The sequence below is a fragment of the Monodon monoceros genome, unplaced genomic scaffold (assembly GCF_005190385.1).
Source record: "Monodon monoceros isolate NGI ecotype Baffin Bay Population unplaced genomic scaffold, NGI_Narwhal_1 Super_Scaffold_12, whole genome shotgun sequence".
Taxonomy (NCBI): Eukaryota; Metazoa; Chordata; class Mammalia; order Artiodactyla; family Monodontidae; genus Monodon; species Monodon monoceros.
In genome coordinates, this window is record NW_021703768.1 from 26,408,928 (window position 1) to 26,428,870 (window position 19,943).

The following is a 19,943-nucleotide window of genomic DNA, read 5'->3' on the forward strand; positions in this document are numbered from 1 at the left end:
AAAAAGATCACTTAAAATAGCACACATTTATATTTCCTCCCTCTCTTCTCAAAGAAAAGGATATGGAGGGTTAGCTCCTTTAGTAATCAAAGCACCCTACCTTATTCCTCATAATCAAGAACACTGATGGCCATCTTAGCTGGAGGTACAGGGGCTGCCTGGTGGGAAAGGGAGGGAGTGTCCCCTCATACTACGTGTCTCAGGCTTCCCACCCTGGTGCTTCCTTCCCCCTGGGAGTCAGATTTAAAGCAAGGAGACATCACCCTAACAATTGGGACTCTTTCCACACCACTATCAGGTGGACGAGAGAAAGGAGAATGCATTCTTAGAGAGAGTTAGGACACTGAAAAATCAGCTTTGGTACAATGTTCTAGCTTCCCATGGTCCAAACTCCAAATTCTAAATTTAACCTTGCATCTAAAGTCCTTCAAAATAGGCCTAACCTACCTTTTCAGTCTCACTGTCCACTGCTATCCTCTCCCACCTATGCACAGGGTCCTGTTCCAAAACTGCCTGGTCCTCTCTGAAAAGGGCATCCCCTAAAATACTCAGTGCCTCTGTTCAGGCCAAGCTCCTTGCCGCCCTGGAGGCTTCTGCTCTCCCCTGTGCACTGAGACACATTGAAAACCTACCCATCTCTCAAGGTCTAGCAAAATGTGAGCTCCAGATGAATCCCTGCCTGAGTCCCTCATCAAAATTAATACTCTCCCCCTCAGTGCAGAGATTGCATTTTATTTATATCTTAATTATATGATGAATGTGCTTCTCACAGGCTGTTTCTCACGTTGGAGTACAAGGCTGAACCGAATGCCTAATCCTTCAGAGACCTTCTCTGTGGTAACATTTCATTGTAATGTGCATGAGTTAAATATAACTATACAACTGAGATTTACGTGGTTAAATAGTGACACTTTAAAAAATTATGGGCGGCATATTCACTTGAGATGATGCCATCCTAAAAGTTAATTATTTTGTAGTTTTTGATAGGCAGACAGATTTTTATTTATTAATTTTAAGTCTTCGTGTCTTTTTGTAAACGCTAGCTGATCCCAAATCAGATTAAGAGAGTAACCAGCCATTTAAACTTTTGATGGCTCTGACCGTGACCTTTCCTAATGCCCCCATTTCCCTATTTCTAGTCAACGAGTAAATAACCCGGAATAAAAGTAATGGCATGAATGGCATTCTTTCCTTTAAGACTTATTTACTGAGCCCCTGCTTTGTGAAAGGCATTAGTTGGAAAAGGAAAAGAATTTGAAAAAAGAAAAAAGAGAGTAGGACAAAAGACCTTCAAAATGCTCACAGTTAAAAAAAAAAAAATATCAGACTATGACACAATTATAATACCTGGGAGAACCAGAACATGCACAACAAAACAAATGCCAGCAGGATCTGGGCAGGATGTCACAGGGTACACAGGGCATTCCACAGGCACAATTACTGCTGGCATTCAGGGAAGGGAGAGGGTACGTCTGGCAGCACATCAAGTCCCTCAGTCTTACTGGTGTGCAGACAGCCACAGGGAAGAGAGTGATGTGCCTGGATCACTGGGTGCTGAGACTGCCAGGTGGGGAAGTTCAGACTTATTCAGTAGGTGACGAGACGTCACAGAAAGCTTTCAAGCAGGTTACAGCTAAGATCTAGAGAGGAGGCTCCAGAAATAGCAAGATGAAGCCTGGAGAGGCAGCCTGAAGGGAGACCTGGCAGAAGGCGGCACTAATTGCACTGCAGGATGGGCAGGGGCGAGGAGTGGTACCCAGAGGGGCTGGGGGAAGAATTCCACCAAGCTCCCCTACCTGCCTTGTTCCTCCGCCTTCAGCGCCAGACACAGATTCCCCAAACAACCTACTAGCTCGTTGGCTCTCTCTTTCCTTTCTCCAGTCTGAAATTCTGAGCATGCTTGCTTGGGAGGAGATATAACCACTGACATTTGAAATTGGATAGTGTTCGTTTCAAAGATATACTTATACTTCCAAGGAGCAGAGACTACTGCATCCCACTTTGTAACAGCAAACTAAGAAACAAACAGGACCAAACGTAAGGTAGATAGCTAGTGGGAAGCAGCCGCATAGCACAGGGAGATCAGCTCGGTGCTTTGTGACCACCTAGAGGGGTGGGATAGGGAGGGTGGGAGGGAGGGAGATGCAAGAGGGAAGAGATATGGGAACATATGTATATGTATAACCTATTCACTTTGTTATAAAGCAGAAACTAACACACCATTGTAAAGCAATTATACTCCAATAAAGATGTAAAAAAAAAAAAGAAAGAAACAAACAGGGAAGAGGGCAAGTCGTTTCAAGTGAATGCAATTATTCTGGTGCACAGTGCATAACTGACCTATAATCCGTGAACAACCACCAGAGCTCTCCTTAGCCCCCAGTCTGCTGTGTATGTTCTGTTCCTGACCTTCACTGAAGCACTTAGCAGGGTCTTCCTTATATGAAGTTACTTATGTTTACGGCACTTTTACCCCACCCCAGGCAGTCACACCTCCTGGCGAGTGGGGGCTTTGTCTTACTTGCCTCTGGATCCCTGTAAAATATCCACGAACTGCCTCAAGCTCAAAAGGCACTGGATAAATGTCTGTTGGATTACATTCGCCTGAGTTTCTTCAGTATGGCTCCCAGGGCTGTACTGACACAGCTGGGGCTACTGGACAGCCGCAGCCAAGCAGCAGCCGGCCCGGCCACCGAGGCTGGGAGGATCTTTCTGAACAGAAACTTGGGGTCGACTCTGCATCAGCCGAAAGATCAGACCTATTGCAAGAGGCTCTCAGCACAAGCAGCAGAGGCCAGGGCAGAAGCCAAAGGACAAGAGAGATTGTCTATCAATGGTATCATTTTCAAAATGGTAAATTCAGAAAGAACAGTTTCTCAGCTATAGTTCCCTTTGCCACAGTAAGAAAACATAAACCATGAGGTTTAAACTATGCTACCAAAAGACATAATTTACATACCAATAACTGTGGTTGGGTAGATGAGACAAAGATCACTTAAACCTGTGCTTTCATCGTTGAAAACGACGTGTCTATTGCGTGTGCGGCCTTGCTAAAGGGGCTGCAGGGGACCAAGGGTTTCACTTATTAAAATACAGAACTGGTCATCGGGAGAATCCACAGTATAGCAAGGTAAAATGAAACCATGGCCACGCCATCCCTGAGGGTGTGATTAAGGGCTCCTCTAATTAGACAGTCCTTTTCTGATCTTACACCCTCACAGAACACAGTAGTGAGGCATGTGATCATCTTCAAACTGGAATTTTAAAGTTCCGTCCTGCCTTTCTTTTTACCTCTTGATTGAAGAGGAAAGACAGTTTGGTTTATGATAACCTCAAAAGACAGCAACGTCAAGGCAAGTCTATTTGAAAAGAAAAGTGATATATGAAGAAAAAGGTAGAAAAGGAAGCTGCACTAGCTCAGCTGGGCACCTACCTCACTGTGGAGGCCAGTTACCAGCTGCAGCAGTGTCTCAACTCTCACTTCCAACCCTGCTCTACCTACCTTTCATCCATCTAAGTCTGGATCCCAAGAGGGACAAACCTGGCTATTCAACTCTTCAATGCCCCATTTTAAAAAGCAAGCCGCCCTCAAGCAACCTCCTCTACTGGCTTTCAAAATAGAACCTGCTGTGCTTCGCACACAGAGATAAGCCTCCTGAGAGCAACATCAGAGCCCCATCAGCATTTGGCATTTACTTCCATTCAGTTTTCCAGGGTGTTAATGAGTTTACATAGACTCAGCCTACTTCCTTCCCAGGTTCCTCAGGGGTTCCAGGCCACAAAGTGAGAATATTCATATATTAAGGTATCACTTAAAATCAAGAAATAAAATACGGAAAGCTAACATATAAAACTTTCCAACCCATTACATGAGGCCAGTATTATCCTAATAGTGAAACCAGACTAAAACGTCACAGGAAAGGAAAACTACAGACCAAAAATCCTCAACAGCATACTAGCAAACTAAATTCTAACTAAACATAGCATATAAAAAGGATTATATACCATGATCAAGTGTGATGTATCCCAGGAAGGCAAGGTTGGTTTAACACCCCAAAATCAATTAATGTAATACACCATGTGGATAAAATAAATGAAAAAAACACATGATCATCTTAATAGATGCAGAAAAAGCATGTGACAAAGTTCAACACACTCTCATGACAAAAACATTCAGCAAATTAGGAATAAAAGGGAACTTCCTCAATCTGATAAAAGGCACCTATGCGATAACATCATACACAATGGTAAAAGAATGTTTTCCATTTAAGATTAGGAAGAAGGTAAGGATCCTCTCTCACCACTTCTATTTGATATTGTACTGGAGACTCCAGCTAGGGCAACTAGGTTAAGAAAATGAAATAAAAGGCATCCAGACTGGAAAGGAAATAGTAAAAATATCTCTATTTATAAGTGAAATGATCATCTATATAGAAAATCTTAAGGAATTCACTAAAAAACTACTGGAGCTAACAAATGAACTCATCAAGGTTGCAAGATACAAGATCAATAATCAAAAATCAATTGTATTTCTATATGCTTGCAATGAACAATCCAAAAATAAAGATTAAGAAAATAATTTCATTTATAATAGCATCGAAAAGAATACTTATGAATAAATTTAACAAAAGATATACAAAATGTATACTCTGGAAACTAAAAAGCATTACTAAGAAATTAAAGACAACAAAGAAAAAATAAAGACATCTAATGTTCGGGGAACAGAAGACAGTATTAAGCAGAAGACTTAATATTGAGATGGTAAGCATTCACAGACTGATCCACAGACTCAACACAATCCCTATCAATACCCCAGCTGGCTTCTTTGCAAAAGTTCTTAAGGTAACTAAAAAATTCATGTGGAAATGTAACAGATCTAGAATAGCCGAAATAGTCTTGAAAAAAGAAAGTTGGAGAAGAGATCTTGCATTTCTAGATTTCAAAACTTATTACAAAGCTACAGTAATCAAGACAGTGTGGTACTGGCTTAAGGACAGACATAAAGATCAATGGAATGAACTAAGAATCCAAAAATAAACCCTCAAATATACTGTCAAGGGTGATTTCAACCCAGATGATTTAGTGGGGAAAGATCAGCCTTTTCAAGAAATGGTGCTGGGACAACTGCATATCCACAAGCAGAAGAATGCAGCTGGACCTCTATGTCATACCATATATAAGAATTAACTCAGAACAGAACAGATCTAAATGTCAGAGGAAAAAACCCATAAAGCTCTTAGAAGAAACAGATGTAAGTCTTCGTGATTTTAGATTAGGCAATGGTTTCTTAGACATGACACCAAAAGCAGAAGCAACAAAAGCAACAAAATTTATCTATTATGTGGAATTTGTGCTTCATTAAGAGAGTGAAAAGATGATCCACAGAATGAGAAAAGATTTTTACAAATCACATACCTGATAAGGGACTTGTATCTAGAATACATAAAAAAATGATTGCAACTCAATAACAAAAAGTAACCTGATTAAAAATGGGAAAAGGATCTGAATAGATATTTTTCCAGAGAAGATACACGAATGGCCCATAAGCACATGAAAAGATGCTCAACAGCAGTAGCCATCAGGGACATATGACAAAACCACAATGAGATACTATTTCATATCCACTAGGAAGCCCAGGTTCAAAAAGACAGATAATAACAAGTGTTGGGAAAGATGTGAAGAAATCAGAACCTTCATATATATTGCTGCTGGGAAAGTAAAATGGTGCAGCCACTTTGGAAACAGTCTGGCAGTTCCTTAAAGGAAAGGTGAAACAGAGTTACCATATCATCCAGAAATTCCACTCCTAGGTATATACCCAAGAAAAATCAAAACATATGTCCATACAAAAACCTGTATACAAATATTCATAGCAACAGCATTCATAATAACGAAAAAGTAAAAACAACAAATGACCATCAGTTGGTGACTAGATAAATAAAACATGGTATACCTATACCATGGAATATTATTTGGCAATAAAAAGAAACACTGACATATACTGTAACATGGATAAATCTTTTAAACATAATGTAAAGTAAAATAAACCAGTCACAAAGGACCACATATTGTATGACACCATTTATACAAAATGTTCAGAATAGGTAAATCCATAAATATTGAACATGGATTAAAAGAAGACTGGTGGATGTCCAGGGCTGGGCAGGCTGAGGGAAATGGGGAGTATGGGGTTTCTTTTGGGGGTGATGAAAATGCTCTAAAATTAGACAGTGATCATGGTTGCACCATTTTGTGAATAAACCAAAAACCACTGAATTGTACACTTTAAATGGGGGAATTGTATGGTATGTGAATTATATCTCAACAAAGTTACTATTAAAAAATCTACTTTACCTTGAGGGAGTTGGGTCATCTTGGCCAAGGCGTGACATAATATTTATTAAGGTGTTAATTCCTATTAAAAAAAAAAAATCACAACTAAATACTGTTAGAAGAATTCTGGGACCATCATATGACATGTAGAAAGAAAATTATCTATCTCACCCCAATTTGACTAGCAAGTCTGATCAACTTAGTTACTTAAAACACTTGATAGGAGAAAGGAAATTTTCTCACAAATTCATTTACTCTTATCATAATGCTCTGCTCAAAGTGAATGTTATTACATATGGGTCAGGAAACACTAAAGAAAGAGAGAGTGAATCAGTCACCAGGGAACCATTCCTGGTGGGGATTTAATTTACAACAGGAGACACAGAACAAAACAGGAGAGTGGAATACAAACATACCTTTTTTCCGCATGTGCATGTGATGAACTTTTCTATCTCCATACTTGGGTTGCCGAATTCCACAGTTAGACAAAGAATTCCTGGCATGATCAGGATTCATTCCAAAATTTAAGTGATGACTTGGGTGGGTCATTGCCAGCTAAAATTTCGGTGAAATAAGTTCAGTCTTAAAAACTCAGCATAAAAACAAAAACAAATTCAGCATAGAAGCACCATCTTTATATCACCTCAAATGAAACAAGAAAGAGATCTGTTTATCTAGTCAAATTTTAATCCCTGATCTTTCCATCCTATTTCCTCCAGTGTCACATTTCCAAAGCTTTGGTGCAAGCTCTTCTAAACAAACCTAAAAAACCACATCTTTCAGAGAGGAATTAGAATATGCAGCACCTGGAAAGAAGAGCCATAAAGGAGGAAAAGCTGAAAGAAGTGGTCAGGTTTGACGGGCAAATTTTAGCTTTAGTCTCTTTTTTTTTTTTTTTTTTTTTGCGGTACGCGGGCCTCTCACTGTTGTGGCCTCTCCCATTGCGGAGCACAGGCTCCGGACGCGCAGGCTCAGTGGCCATGGCTCACGGGCCCAGCCGCTCCGCGGCATGTGGGATCCTCCCGGACCGGGGCACGAACCCGTGTCCCCTGCATTGGCAGGCGGACTCTCAACCACTGCGCTACCAGGGAAGCCCTAATCTATTTCTTTAGGGACAGCATCAAAAAGAAAAAAAAAAAAGTGAGAAAAAGGGTTTGAAAGTGGCAATAAGAGTAGAGTAATGGAGAGAGCTTTGTTTCTAAACATCCTCATCATCTCCCAGAAGAGACTCTCAGTGCTCCATTTGTAACCTGCAAGATGAATTACTCCTATCTTGTTATTATATAAATGTACAGGAGAGTAATTCTTACCTGTAACAGACAACGATCTTGGAAAGTATATCCTATCAACTTGTCCAGATGCATTAGGCACTGGTGGTATCGAATATGATGGGTCAAAACAGGCAGCATCATTGCATGCTAGGAAAAAGCATATTTCAATATGTTTAACTCTATAAGAACTTATTAAAAACACTTCATTTATTTTACAACAAACAAGAACCATTTTTACATCCTAAATTCCATCTCACAAAGTCTTGAAACGGTTTACTGGCTACATGGCATCCTGGCATATCCTCTGTGAGGGGTGGTGGACTACAGCTGTTAAAGATACGGTCTCTAGAACCAGAATGCCTGGGTCCAAATCCTGCTCTGTCACTCATTCATCATGGGACTCAGGGCAAATATCTAACCTCTCTGTTTCTGTTTCCTCACCTGTAAAATGAAGACAATCAGTGTAGCTACTTTCAAGGACAGTTAAAAGGATTAAATGAGCAAATACAAAAAGCTGCTTAGAACAAGGCCTATTGGCCCTCATTGAAGTAGGAATAGCCATGGTTCATCAGTACCCAGCAGGGTAACCTTAAGGAAGTCATAAGAATTTCTGTGCCTCCTTGTCTATCTTTAATTCTAAGGGAATGGATTAGGACTCACAAATTCTGAAACTTTGTCAGTGTCCAGACACTTCTGAGAATCTAAGGAAAATGAATCTTTCCCCAGAAAAGTGCCTATGTGCACAAACATGCAAAAATTGTATGGAATTTTAATGAGTTCACAGATCTCTAAAGCCCATCACTATCCTCTGGGTAAGAATTTCTCAGGCAGATGATCTCGAAAGGCCATTCTAGGTTTAACACTCAATCTAACACTATAAGGACAACTTTTATAAAACCACTGATACAGTTAAATCACCTGAGGATATAGAACTTTTATTTTTATTTCACTTTTCATTTGGCTATAGATTCCTTATTGGGAGATTTCATGGAAAGCATATCTTTTTCTTTCTTTCTTTCTTTTTTTTTTTTTAATAATGTTTCCCTAGAACTCAAGAGAATGAAGGAGTCATTCTTATTCATCAGACCTGGAGGATGGGCACAGCCCATCACAGAATGACTGACATGTGCTTTATATCATTTTAGTCTTTGAAGTATTTTAAGCTGGCATTATTTAAAAATACATGATAATGGATTTGCTTGAAACTACAGAAATCAGTTTCCTGTATTAACTTATAAAGAAAGATTAGTTCTCCCAAAAAGGATCTCTAATCAACAGAAAGTCTTTCTTTCCAGTTCAATTCAATAAATACATATTAAGCACCTCCACAGGTAAGGCTTATATTAGTTGTGGAAGAGAAAAAAGATGAAGACACTCTTTTTGCTCCCAAGGTATAATATAGTTTTCCAGGCATTTCAATTGCAGGGGACTCAAGGGTATTGATGCTAAGCACACAAGGAGGATGGGTCATGAAGACTATGCAGTGTAACTATCTTTCTGAAGTATGAATTCAAACTGGTGTTTTAATACCTCCGGGAAGAGATAAATCATTACCTGTTAAGAAAACAACACTACCTTTAGAGTACTCTGATTATTAGAAAATTATCATTAGTCCAAATCTGTCTCTTTGGAGGTTTACCCTTTGAACTTAGGTCTACCCCTGGAAAAGAACAAAACCTTTACTTATGTGAAACAGCTGTGAGTCCCTTTGCCACTTCCTCTAAACTTGCTCCAAACAAAGCCAGTTTCTCTACCCAGGTATGTTTCTTGTGACCACCATGGAAAGGTATATATGACCCATGTCCATCTTGTATCCCTGACAAACAAGTCTCAAGGTTATCTACGAGGCTCTAGCTCAGTTTTTTAAATTATCAATTTTTGAAATGTTAAAATACACACAATCACTAAGCATCTCCTCCCCACTCCATTCATGCCTAGAAACTGCTTTCATTTTTAAAAGCTCCTTTGGAAGACTGTAAGAAAATGGCAGTGCACAGTTTTTAAATCTATTCAAATTCTCCACTAAAAATGAGCAACCAGTATAGCAAAATAGAACTGTGAACAATAAATACATAAAAACTAGATGACAAGGTATCCCCACGAATGCCAAAATAAGTGTGGGTGAGGACAAAGACCTGTGTGTGGTCTCAGCATCTGAGAGAGAAAAAACACAGGGGGAGCAGCAGGGCTTCTGATGACAGCAAGAATGGAAGAGCCCCCAAATTTATATTCACTGGAATTGTGGCCCAAACTGGAGAGGGCTCTGCAGAATCCAATTCACTGGATGAGTATAAGAGGACAGTCTAACACTGTGGGAGAAGCCTGGGCCCTAAAAATGCTCAAAATTAAAAACTCAAGTTCCCTTCCAGGGTAAAGCCCCATGGTGTAAAGAAAGTGCTAGGAGTAAAAGCCACATCTAGCAGGAGAGAAACAATAAAAGGCAAAAGAAAGAGAATGTCCAGATAAAAGTAGAGGAACAAAACAGACGCAGCAGATCTCAGATATGATGAGCACCCACCCCCCATTTTTTAAATCACTTTGCAAAAACAACAGAAGGAGAGGCTCTAGAACCATGAGAACTATTCTGGCTTACATTTCCTCCTAAAAGTACAGGAAAATAGGGACTTCCCTGGTGGTCCAGTGGTAAAGAATCCGCCTTCCAATGCAGGGGATGCAGGTTTGATTCCTGTCAGGGAACTAAGATCCCACATGTCATGGGGCAACTAAGCCCGCATGCCACAACTACTGAGCCCGCGTGCCTCACTAGAGAGCCTGCGTGCCACAAACTTCAGAGCCCATGCCACAACTAGAGAGAAAACCTGCACACTGCAAATAGAGAGAAGCCCGCGCACCACAAAGAGTGAGAAGCCCATGTGCCGCAACAAAGAGCCCGCACGCTGCAACGAAGATCCCTCGTGCCGCAATGAAGACCCAACGCAGCCAAAAAAAATTTTTAAATAAAAATAAATAAATATTTTTTAAAAGAGCACAGGAAAATATTTCACTTATTTAACAAGATTTAACCTAAAGAGCAATGGAAAAGAATCATGATTAAATCACACTCAAGGATTTTATAAGAAAATAGATAAAAGGAATAGAACAAGATACCTCTGATAATAAAATGCCAGAAAAACATGCCAATAAAACCAATGAAAGCTGTAACCTATTATTTCAAAACAAACTAAATTAAGAAAACAATAACATTTATAAGGAAAACTATTAATAAATACTATATTAATTCAGAAATGAGATGACTGGAGGAAAGGAAGATCTGAAAAGAAGTGACAAAACTCAGGAAAAAGGTATAGAAGGAAATAATGATTTCAAGAATATAGACTAAACAGAAGGAACACAACAGCATATTAACCAATGAATACTGCCTTTGAGAAATAAAAGATGGAAAAAAGAAAAACTTTTAGAAAAAATGAAGGATTTAAGAGAAAATGATAGATATGGAAAATAAGCAAAGAAGATACAAGATGCATATAATAGCAGTCCTTATAAAAAAAAAAAGAAATCAAAACAATAGAATAATGAAATCAGTAATTCAAGAAAACTTTCCTGAGATGAAAGACAATGTGAAAGTATATATTGAAAGGGCACACAGCATATCTGAAAAAAATTAACCAAAAGAGCTGAGACATATTCTAGTAAAACTACTTGTTAGTTTTTAAAGAAAAAAAAAAATCTTTGGACACTGAGACAAAAGGACCTAAGCTGTTCAAACCCACGTTGTTCAAGGGCCAGCTGTAGCAGATAGTAGTTATTTTCATTAACAGACAGCGGGATACACACACATAGAAAGAGAGGGAGAGGAGGGAGAAGTTTAATTATACAATAAAGGTAAACATTAGAACAAAACTATAATCTTTCCTGAATACAAAAAGAGATATGGAAAGAAAAAAAAAAAGGCAAATAAAATAGACCTCGTAAGTGACCACAAAACTTCAAAACAGTTTGACAGAGGGGAGGTCACATATATCAAGAGAGTGTGTGTGTGTGTCTATTTGCTTACATTAAAATGGGAAAAATTAAATCACTTCTAAAAGATGGTTACCTTTGGGGTGGGAGGGAAAGTGGCAAGAACAAGGTGGAAGCAACAGAGATAGAAATTAGATTTTTGAAAAACATAATTGCATTTGTAAATCTGAGTTTGGAATCATGGTAAATATACTACATAATTATAAGACAATATGTAATTTTTGAAAGGAACCTTTAAAATCAAAAGTAAAATAAAATAAATGAATCTGTGTATCCAGTTTGTGGTATAAGCAGAAATGACCTTAAAACATGGTAATCTGAGTGTGCATGCCTGGTGGGATATAGCTATAATCACAGACAAAAAGACCCCAAACAAACAAACAACTACTTCCCATAATCATATTGTTGGTGGTGCCATTAATACTGTTATTCTAAGACTACTGCTTGTGTATGTATTATGGAATAAATCGAATGAGCAATTTTTTTGGTTTTGTCCTATATGGGATCTGTACTTCAGCGTAATCAAATAGCTGGTGAGGGGAATATCCTTTATAAAAGTATTCTGATAAATGCAGAAGGAAAGATAGAATATCACTTTGGCAACGCCTAATGAATTACTGGGCCTAGGTAATGATCCATCAATAACTAATAATGTCACACACGAAAAAGAGAGACCAGGGACTTCTCTAGTGGTCCAGTGGTTAAGACTCCATACTCCCAATGAAGGGAGCCCGGGTTTGATCACTGGTCAGGGAACTAGATCCCACATGCCGCAACTAAGAGCCCACGTGCCGCAACTAAAGATCCCGCGTGTCGCAACAAAGATCCCACATGCCACAACTAAGACCCAGTGCAGCCAAATAAATAAATAAATATATTTTTAAATTTTATTAAAAAAAAAAAAAGAGACCACACTACTCCCTATGAAAAAGTCCTTCAAAAAAAAGAACTTTAAACTCATCACAGCTGTCCAACAGAAGTTTCTATGATGATGGAAATATTCTGTATCTGTGCTGTTACAACAGACACTAGGCCAGAGGTATCCATTAAGTGCTTGAAATGTGGTGAGGGCAACTAAGAACTGAATTTTTCATTTAATTTCATTTTGATTAATTTAAATTCAAATAGCCATGTGTGGCCAGTGGTACTGTATTAGATGGCACAGTATTAGATCTAACTACCAATCTGTAGGAAATACAAGGGACAGAAACACGTGTTAAATGACCCCATAAAGTTGCAATCAAGGAAACCCTGATCAGAGCTTAGGAACTCTACAGAATACCTGATCCAGTTTCTTCCACAATAAAAATTTGCAAGGAAAGCAAAGGGAGAAATGGAATGAGAACCCACAGTTTAAAGAGGCTTAAAAAAACATCAACTAATCGCAAAGTATGGATCTTGTTTGTACTCCATTTCAAACAGGCAAATAAATTTAATAGGCAATTGGGAAAATGTGAACATTGACTAGCATTTGGTATTATAGAAATGTTGTTGATACTGTTGAAACTGACTGATGAGTCCATGGAGTTCATTACACTTTCCTCTCTAATCCTGTATATTGATATTATACTACTGTAATATTGATATATTTAAAAATAAAAGTATAATAATAGTTCTCTATCAGGCCAGTTAGCTTTTAAGCAAAATCTTCTTCCCTTTCTTCACAAGAAACATTACTTCTCCAGTAAAAAAAAAAAAGAAAAAAAAAATCAAGTCTCTCACATGGCCCAAAGATTTTGCTAACAATAACTGTGAAGCCATATGCCTCTCAGAGGTTCTTCCTTTTTTCCCCCAAGTTTTAACTTAGAAAATACTTCCTTCAATGTGTTGTCCAAAATCTCTTAATCCCTAGAGATGTTTCTTTTCACTGTTCAGTCATCACCTGCTAAATCACTGAGCAAGAACATCAGTTAGTTTGATAACACATGGCAGGCGTCCATCCCATTCTAGAGAGTCACTATAGTTAGACAGCCAGCTATTAATCAGTCCAAATACAACTCTGTCCACTCAATACAAACACCAGCCATGACGTGTAGTTCGTCAGGCACCATGCCTCCTCATAAAAATAAGGAGCTGTAGTGTCCTCCAGTTTTGCACGAGCCTCATACTGGTTATATGACTGTCCTGATGCAGATTCTTTGCTCCTTTTTTTGACAGCTCTGTGTGTCACATTTATTCATCCTTCATTCTTGTGATTCAGTTTATTGATTTCCATGGACAACCTCCTTAGCATAGCACAGGGCACAGGTACCTACTCCTCTAAGACACCAATTCAACTTTGGTGTGCAAAACCCCATTCTGTTTTTTTTTTTTCTTTTTCTTTTGTGCGGTACGCGGGCCTCTCACTGTTGTGGCCTCTCCCGTTGCAGAGCACAGGCTCTGGACGCGCAGGCTCAGCGGCCATGCCTCACGGGCCCAGCCGCTCCGCGGCATGTGGGATCTTCCCGGACTGGGGCACGAACCCGTGTCCCCTGCATCGGCAAGCGGACTCTCAACCACTGCGCCACCAGGGAAGCCCCAAAACCCCATTCTTAAAGCACAGATACTGTAGCCACATGATACCCTTTTTCCTCTTCTGAGTCATAATGCTGAATTTCTCAGCCTCAGTTTGGTTTTGATTTCTGCTTTTTCTTCCATATTACCCGGAATTCACTCTAACAAGCAGTGACACTGAGAAAATCTTTCAACAGTTTCTCTCTAAACATGGTTCAAGTCTGCATTTAGTTCACGTGTAATTACAGGTTACTGGACCACCCGTAGGTTTCCATTCCTCCTAACACTGATTGGGGCATCAGGTAGAATTTTCTTATCTCCTAACAACCCTTGCTGTCTTCTCTGGTTGGGAAATTCCACTTCTAGAGTGAGATGCTGGTCCTTAGGTTGCTCTGCCTTAGATTCATCATAATAGTTTTATCGCCAGTGGCAGCTTGACAGCATCACAAGGCTTTCGCTAGCAACCCACTAGCAATTATTACTAACAAAAAGTAGGTTCTACACCAATGAACTACCAAATAGAGGAAACCTCTCCCTGCCCCCACCCAACAATTTTAGAGCTGCGCTCAGCCTCTTTCTCTTAAAATTAAGTATGAGTCCATTTTTTCACAGGCTTCAGGGTTATTCAGAGTATTCAGTGTATAATTTCATTTAACTGCTATTTCTCAATCAGATTCTTATTCTTCATTACGAAAAATACTAAATGCATTTATTTTGAATGTTTTAAACTACACTATTACATGCTACCTGCCATCTTATTTAAGGAACACACACAAAAAAGAAAACATTTATACTGGGATAAGAAATTAAATATAGTTAAGAGCCAATGTTACTTGTAAAAAAATAGGAGAGGAGAATGGAAGCATGGCTTTGAAACAGATGCCAGTTTTCTGTGGAAGAGCAGGAATCCTCCAGATGGAGGAACCATTATTAGATCAAGAAGTATTGGGCTTCCCTGGTGGCGCAGTGGTTGGGAGTCCACCTGCCGACGCGGGGGACGCAGGTTCGTGCCCTGGTCCGGGAAGATCTCACATGCCGCGGAGCGGCTGGGCCTGTAAGCCATGGCTGCTGAGCCTGTGCGTCCGGAGCCTGTGCTCCGCAACGGGAGAGGCCACAACAGTGAGAGGCCCGCGTACCGCAAAAAAAAAAAAAAAAGAAGTACTCACCTTTGCCAAAGTTTTAATCGGGTCCAGTTAGTCAAAAGAACTGATGGAGTGTGTTTGCCTAACAACCTCAAAACAGAATGTAAAATATAATATACACAGAGAGAGAGAAGATAACCTAGTCCTCAAGCTGCTTCCAATCCAGCTGAGGAGCTATTTGTGTCACAGCTGAAGGCCATAAAATGGCAGGGGAACATATCATTCAGCACCCCTATTTGTTTTACCAAAACAAAGGGTACAAAGAGCTCAATGCTTTCAAAAAAACTGTGTTCAGCAGAACAAAACTGCCTTAAGGACTGCTCCACAGGGTGGGAGAGAGATCTCGTACAATGGGATGGATACTCCCTTCATACCCACCACTCATCAATCAGTTGTTTTTTTATCTTTTTACAAACTAGGGCACCATGGGGTTTTGTTTAAAACAAACGAACAAAAAAAACCTTCAAAGTCAACCAAAAACACAAGTTTAAAAGCCACTGAACTAGAAGAACTCTCAGGTCCTTTCCAGTTCTTCATGCTGCTCAATGTTATGATCTCAAACAATCAACTTTGACTTATCACCACGATGACCAGATTTTGAGCAGATTGTTGAAGATTCCACTCATTGTTCTTACGATGTCTTAAGACATTATGTTGGCATTATGGTGTTGTGTTGGTTTTGGAGAAACACTAGCAAACAGAAAAACTGGGTGATACGGCTCCAAGTGGCGCTAAGAAAGAATCAATGGAAGTAAGAGAGTCGCTTCTGAAGATACTTACAGTACAAAAAAAACACTGGTCAATTGGCAAAATAACTGAGGACTCGGTGGATGTACTGGCTACCACTGTAGATGATTATTTTCAAACTATTTAGCAATACTGCAACAATAGCAGTTCATCCTAGCACAAAAACACTTAGCTTCACATGGTAAATGAATGACATAGCAATTCCTTCAGTGATACGATTAAATTCCACTGTTCAATACAATAATTAAATGCCAACATTGATTTTTTAAAAGAAAACTCATTATGATGAAATGAATACCTAAGAGTATCTGAACTTATTACAATACATGCTACCATCACAACAGATAAGTGGCAGCCTGGAAGTATTATTCCAAAAGTTCGAACATAGCAAACTGCATTACCTGACTCCAGCCTGGGTAATCATTTCCTTTACTGTAGTTCCCAAGGAGTGCAACCAATATCAATCGTAACAAAAGAATCACGTGAAGAGTCAAAGAACATGCTCGGTTTTGGGGACCTCTAGTCTGGTAAAAATTCCACCCATAAGGAAAACAAAAATACTTATTAGTGAGCCAGTTATATATATAGCTGAAATGTTCCTCTATTAAGTTTACCCAAAGAAAAAATATTATCATTTGGCTCAAACATGAAATGTATACTTTTTCTGTTCATAAATGCCTTCCACTCTCTGCAATTTAAGTCTGAGTCATCAGTCTGGAAAGTTTGTACACACGACCTTCAGGAATCTGCCTGTAGAGCTGCTGGAGGATCTCTTTTGACAGGCACCTACACACGAGCTCAAACAGGCAGACGCATTTGAAGAACAGACCTGCCTTCATTCAGTGTACAGAGACAGAATTGAGCACTACTAAGTCAGTGCCTCCCATGCCCGCACTGTGCACATGCACAAGCACACACCCACACACAATGAAACAAGACATGAAAACTGACACAAAAACAAAACCCAAATGATAGAAAACAATTCATGGTTGGTGTTCCATTTAGCTACAGGTAATATGTTCTGCAGAAACTTCTCAGAATTAGGAAGACTTCAGTGCCAGAGGCCTTTTAGAGGAAGAGATGTTTGGGTATAATTGTGTTCTTAGAAGTGTCATCACCTGACAGACATCAGAACGGATGCCAGTTTTCCAGAATCCTTGGCTACTCAGCTCCACTGTTACTTCTCGCCTCATGGTATTCTTCTGTCGTATTTTTTGGAGTGCTTCCTGGAAAAGACCCCATTATGATGAGTAACCTTTAAGTACTAAAGCAATACTAAGCCGAACAACAAGCATTAGTAAATTAGCTGGATTCATTCACCCTTACATTCAGGTAGTCAAACCTCTTCTTGCCAAATTAGATTAAAAAAAAATAATAAAGGCCTTGGGGATAAGCCAGCTTTTCCTGGTAAATGGATAAGAAAAAAATTAAACCAAATCAACTACTCTGGCAAGTTCAAACAAAAAATGCCCTTTTACTGAAAAAGAAACAAAATGTGCTGTTTGGAATTTGAAATCAGCATGTAAAAATTATATTTAAATCAAGCCTTATGCTAAGCATTTACATATAAGAAAGACAATCAGTAAATTAACCAGAAACCCATGCAATTGTCAAAGCTACCTTCCAATTTGCAAACCCTTGCAGCAAGGGTACATTTTATTAAAAAAAGACAGTGATCCAAAACTTCTGCAAGACATAAACAGGAACTGACTCTTCCCTTTTATGCCGCCCTTCAAATAATTAATGATAAAAAATAATTTTATACTTGTACGCTTATTCAATAAAAATCTCATAGGAATTCATAATTACAACAGGAACCACCATCACCAGCTCCACCATTGATTAAGTTCCTACTACAGGCCAGTACCACTGGAGGAAAGTTAAATGGAGTATTTCCAAGTCCATACAACCACCTTTTTCCCTGGCTGCACCAACAGAGGGACATTTCAGTCAGCCTCTCTTGGCCTTGGCTCTGTCCTTTATAATGAAGCTGACTGACTCAAGTCACAGAAAGTGATGAGGTCAGAATTCAAACACTTTTGCCAGCTTCAAAACCTTGCTCTTGGGACTTCCCTGGTGGTCCAGTGACTAAGACTCTGTGCTCCCAATGCAGGGGGCCTGGGTTCGATCCCCGGTTGGGGAACTAGATCCCGCATACATGCCTCAACTAAGAGTCTACATGCCGCAACTAAAGATCCTGCATGCCACAGTGAGGATCCCGTGTGCTGCAACCAAGACCTGGTACAGCCAAAATAAATAAATAAATATTTTTAAAAAACAAAGAAAAAAACCCCCACCTTGCTCTTATACTATGGCAACAGAATAAAACCTTACTAAGACAAAATTTATGTTGATACTGAATCCATTTATTCTTAAAATTAAAACTAAAACACAAATGATCCTAGAGTACAGATAATACTACCCATTAGTAAAGAAATATGGAATTTGGGATATAAAACCTTAGAAAATCAGTTCACCTTACCAAACTAACAGACATATGGAAGCCAATCTTTTACAACTTTCAGACCACGAAATTTGAATAAGTGGTACTATGTGCAGCCTAATTAACGATAAAAGGCTGATCCAGCACGTTTTAAACTTTAACTTCTATAGAAGCTATATTTATTCCCAACTTTCTTTAAAAAACTGGCCTGTTTAGGGGGAGAAAATGGTCCCTTAGCTACTAAAAGATGAAAAAAATCAATCAGCATACTAATGTGAGGAGGGGAATAAAGTGTGATTTCTTTAAAGTTTCTTTAAACCAGTTGTTTTAAAGATTGTTGTAAAAACAATCTCAAGTAAACCTGAAATGCATCACCATTAGTCACAGGAGAACAGGGTCCGATACCAACCTCCCTCTGTGCCAGCTTCTGCTTGTCAGTTTGTTTGACTTTAGGGCTATTTGCTAGGAGGTGGCGAAGTTTTACATAACTCTTCCACAGTTTCTGGTACCTAAGGAAAAGGACAGACAGACACCTCAGACAAAAAGAAGGCAAATCTAAAGTGCAATATAGCCAGGTGTTCTAACAGGCCCGCTCAATCATAAGTGCATTCTTGTGAATATCCTTAATGGCAGCAGACCTTCATTCTAAGGAAGGATGTGATCTGGGGGCGCTGAGGGGCAGGATGACCAAGAGGCATCTGCAACCTACTTATTGACTGCTGCCTACATGGGTTGAAAATGAGGTGTCACTATATGGATCAATCTCTCTGGAAAAAATTCCTAGGGAGACACACAAAAACCAATAGAAACATGTATGGTTTCTCATTGTTACCTCTTTGAAAGTAACACGTTTTATTTAAATATGTGTTTTCTGATGTTTGTTGAAAGTCCTCTTACTTAATAAAGATACTGTCTGTGTCCAAAATGCCTTCACTGAAAGTAAAAGTTGGAGAGTATTAGAAAAGAGAACCCCTTTTGGGACAATACCCAAGCTATATAGCTACATACACCCATTTTTCCACTGGGAAGGGAAAAAAGACAAATGGTGTATATCAATTTGTATATGCCATGACAAAAATAAGCATATTTGTAGCCAAATATGTTATAACCTGGATCACAGTTAAAGCATCCTGGAAATGAAGAGAATATGAAGTCTTATATCAGTTTACACTCCTGCCATCTGAGAGTCCACAAGAGCCTAATCACATTCTACTAACACTTTTCTGAAAAGAAAGGACTTTCCTAAGATTTTCTGTCATACTGAAACTGCTCGTTTCTTGGCCTTAGCTGGGTGTCTCCTTTTTGATAACATTTTTTTAGAGAATGGAGGAAAGAAAGACGTACTTACACAGTGCCTGGTTCACTGCTTCATACTTTTATCCAAAGGGGGGAAAAAAAGAACAAAACCCTTTAGCCTCTTCTAATATATCAGCCAGAATTGGATTTATGAATTGAAAATCTCCCATGCCCTTTTCTCCCATTATGAATCCTTTAACAAAATTAAATCAGGAGACGGTTTGTTTGTTTAACAAG

General features: G+C 39.2%; 1 protein-coding gene across 7 annotated transcripts in view; it reads right to left on the bottom strand.

Moving 5' to 3' along the window:
- The window catches only part of DROSHA (drosha ribonuclease III), a 126,547-nt gene that overhangs the window by 44,338 nt on the left and 62,266 nt on the right, over positions 1 to 19,943 (bottom strand). For 5 of the 7 annotated variants that reach the window (XM_029216655.1, XM_029216651.1, XM_029216654.1 and 2 more), the window contains 6 exons: positions 18,820 to 18,919; positions 17,086 to 17,193; positions 16,369 to 16,491; positions 7,644 to 7,751; positions 6,750 to 6,888; positions 6,355 to 6,415 (listed from right to left, as the gene is read on the bottom strand). In XM_029216655.1, the coding sequence (XP_029072488.1) occupies positions 6,355 to 6,415; positions 6,750 to 6,888; positions 7,644 to 7,751; positions 16,369 to 16,491; positions 17,086 to 17,193; positions 18,820 to 18,919 (639 nt within the window). The remainder of the gene's footprint in view (positions 1 to 6,354; positions 6,416 to 6,749; positions 6,889 to 7,643; positions 7,752 to 16,368; positions 16,492 to 17,085; positions 17,194 to 18,819; positions 18,920 to 19,943) is intronic. The other 2 variants (XM_029216656.1, XM_029216657.1) reach the window with 1 other exon arrangement.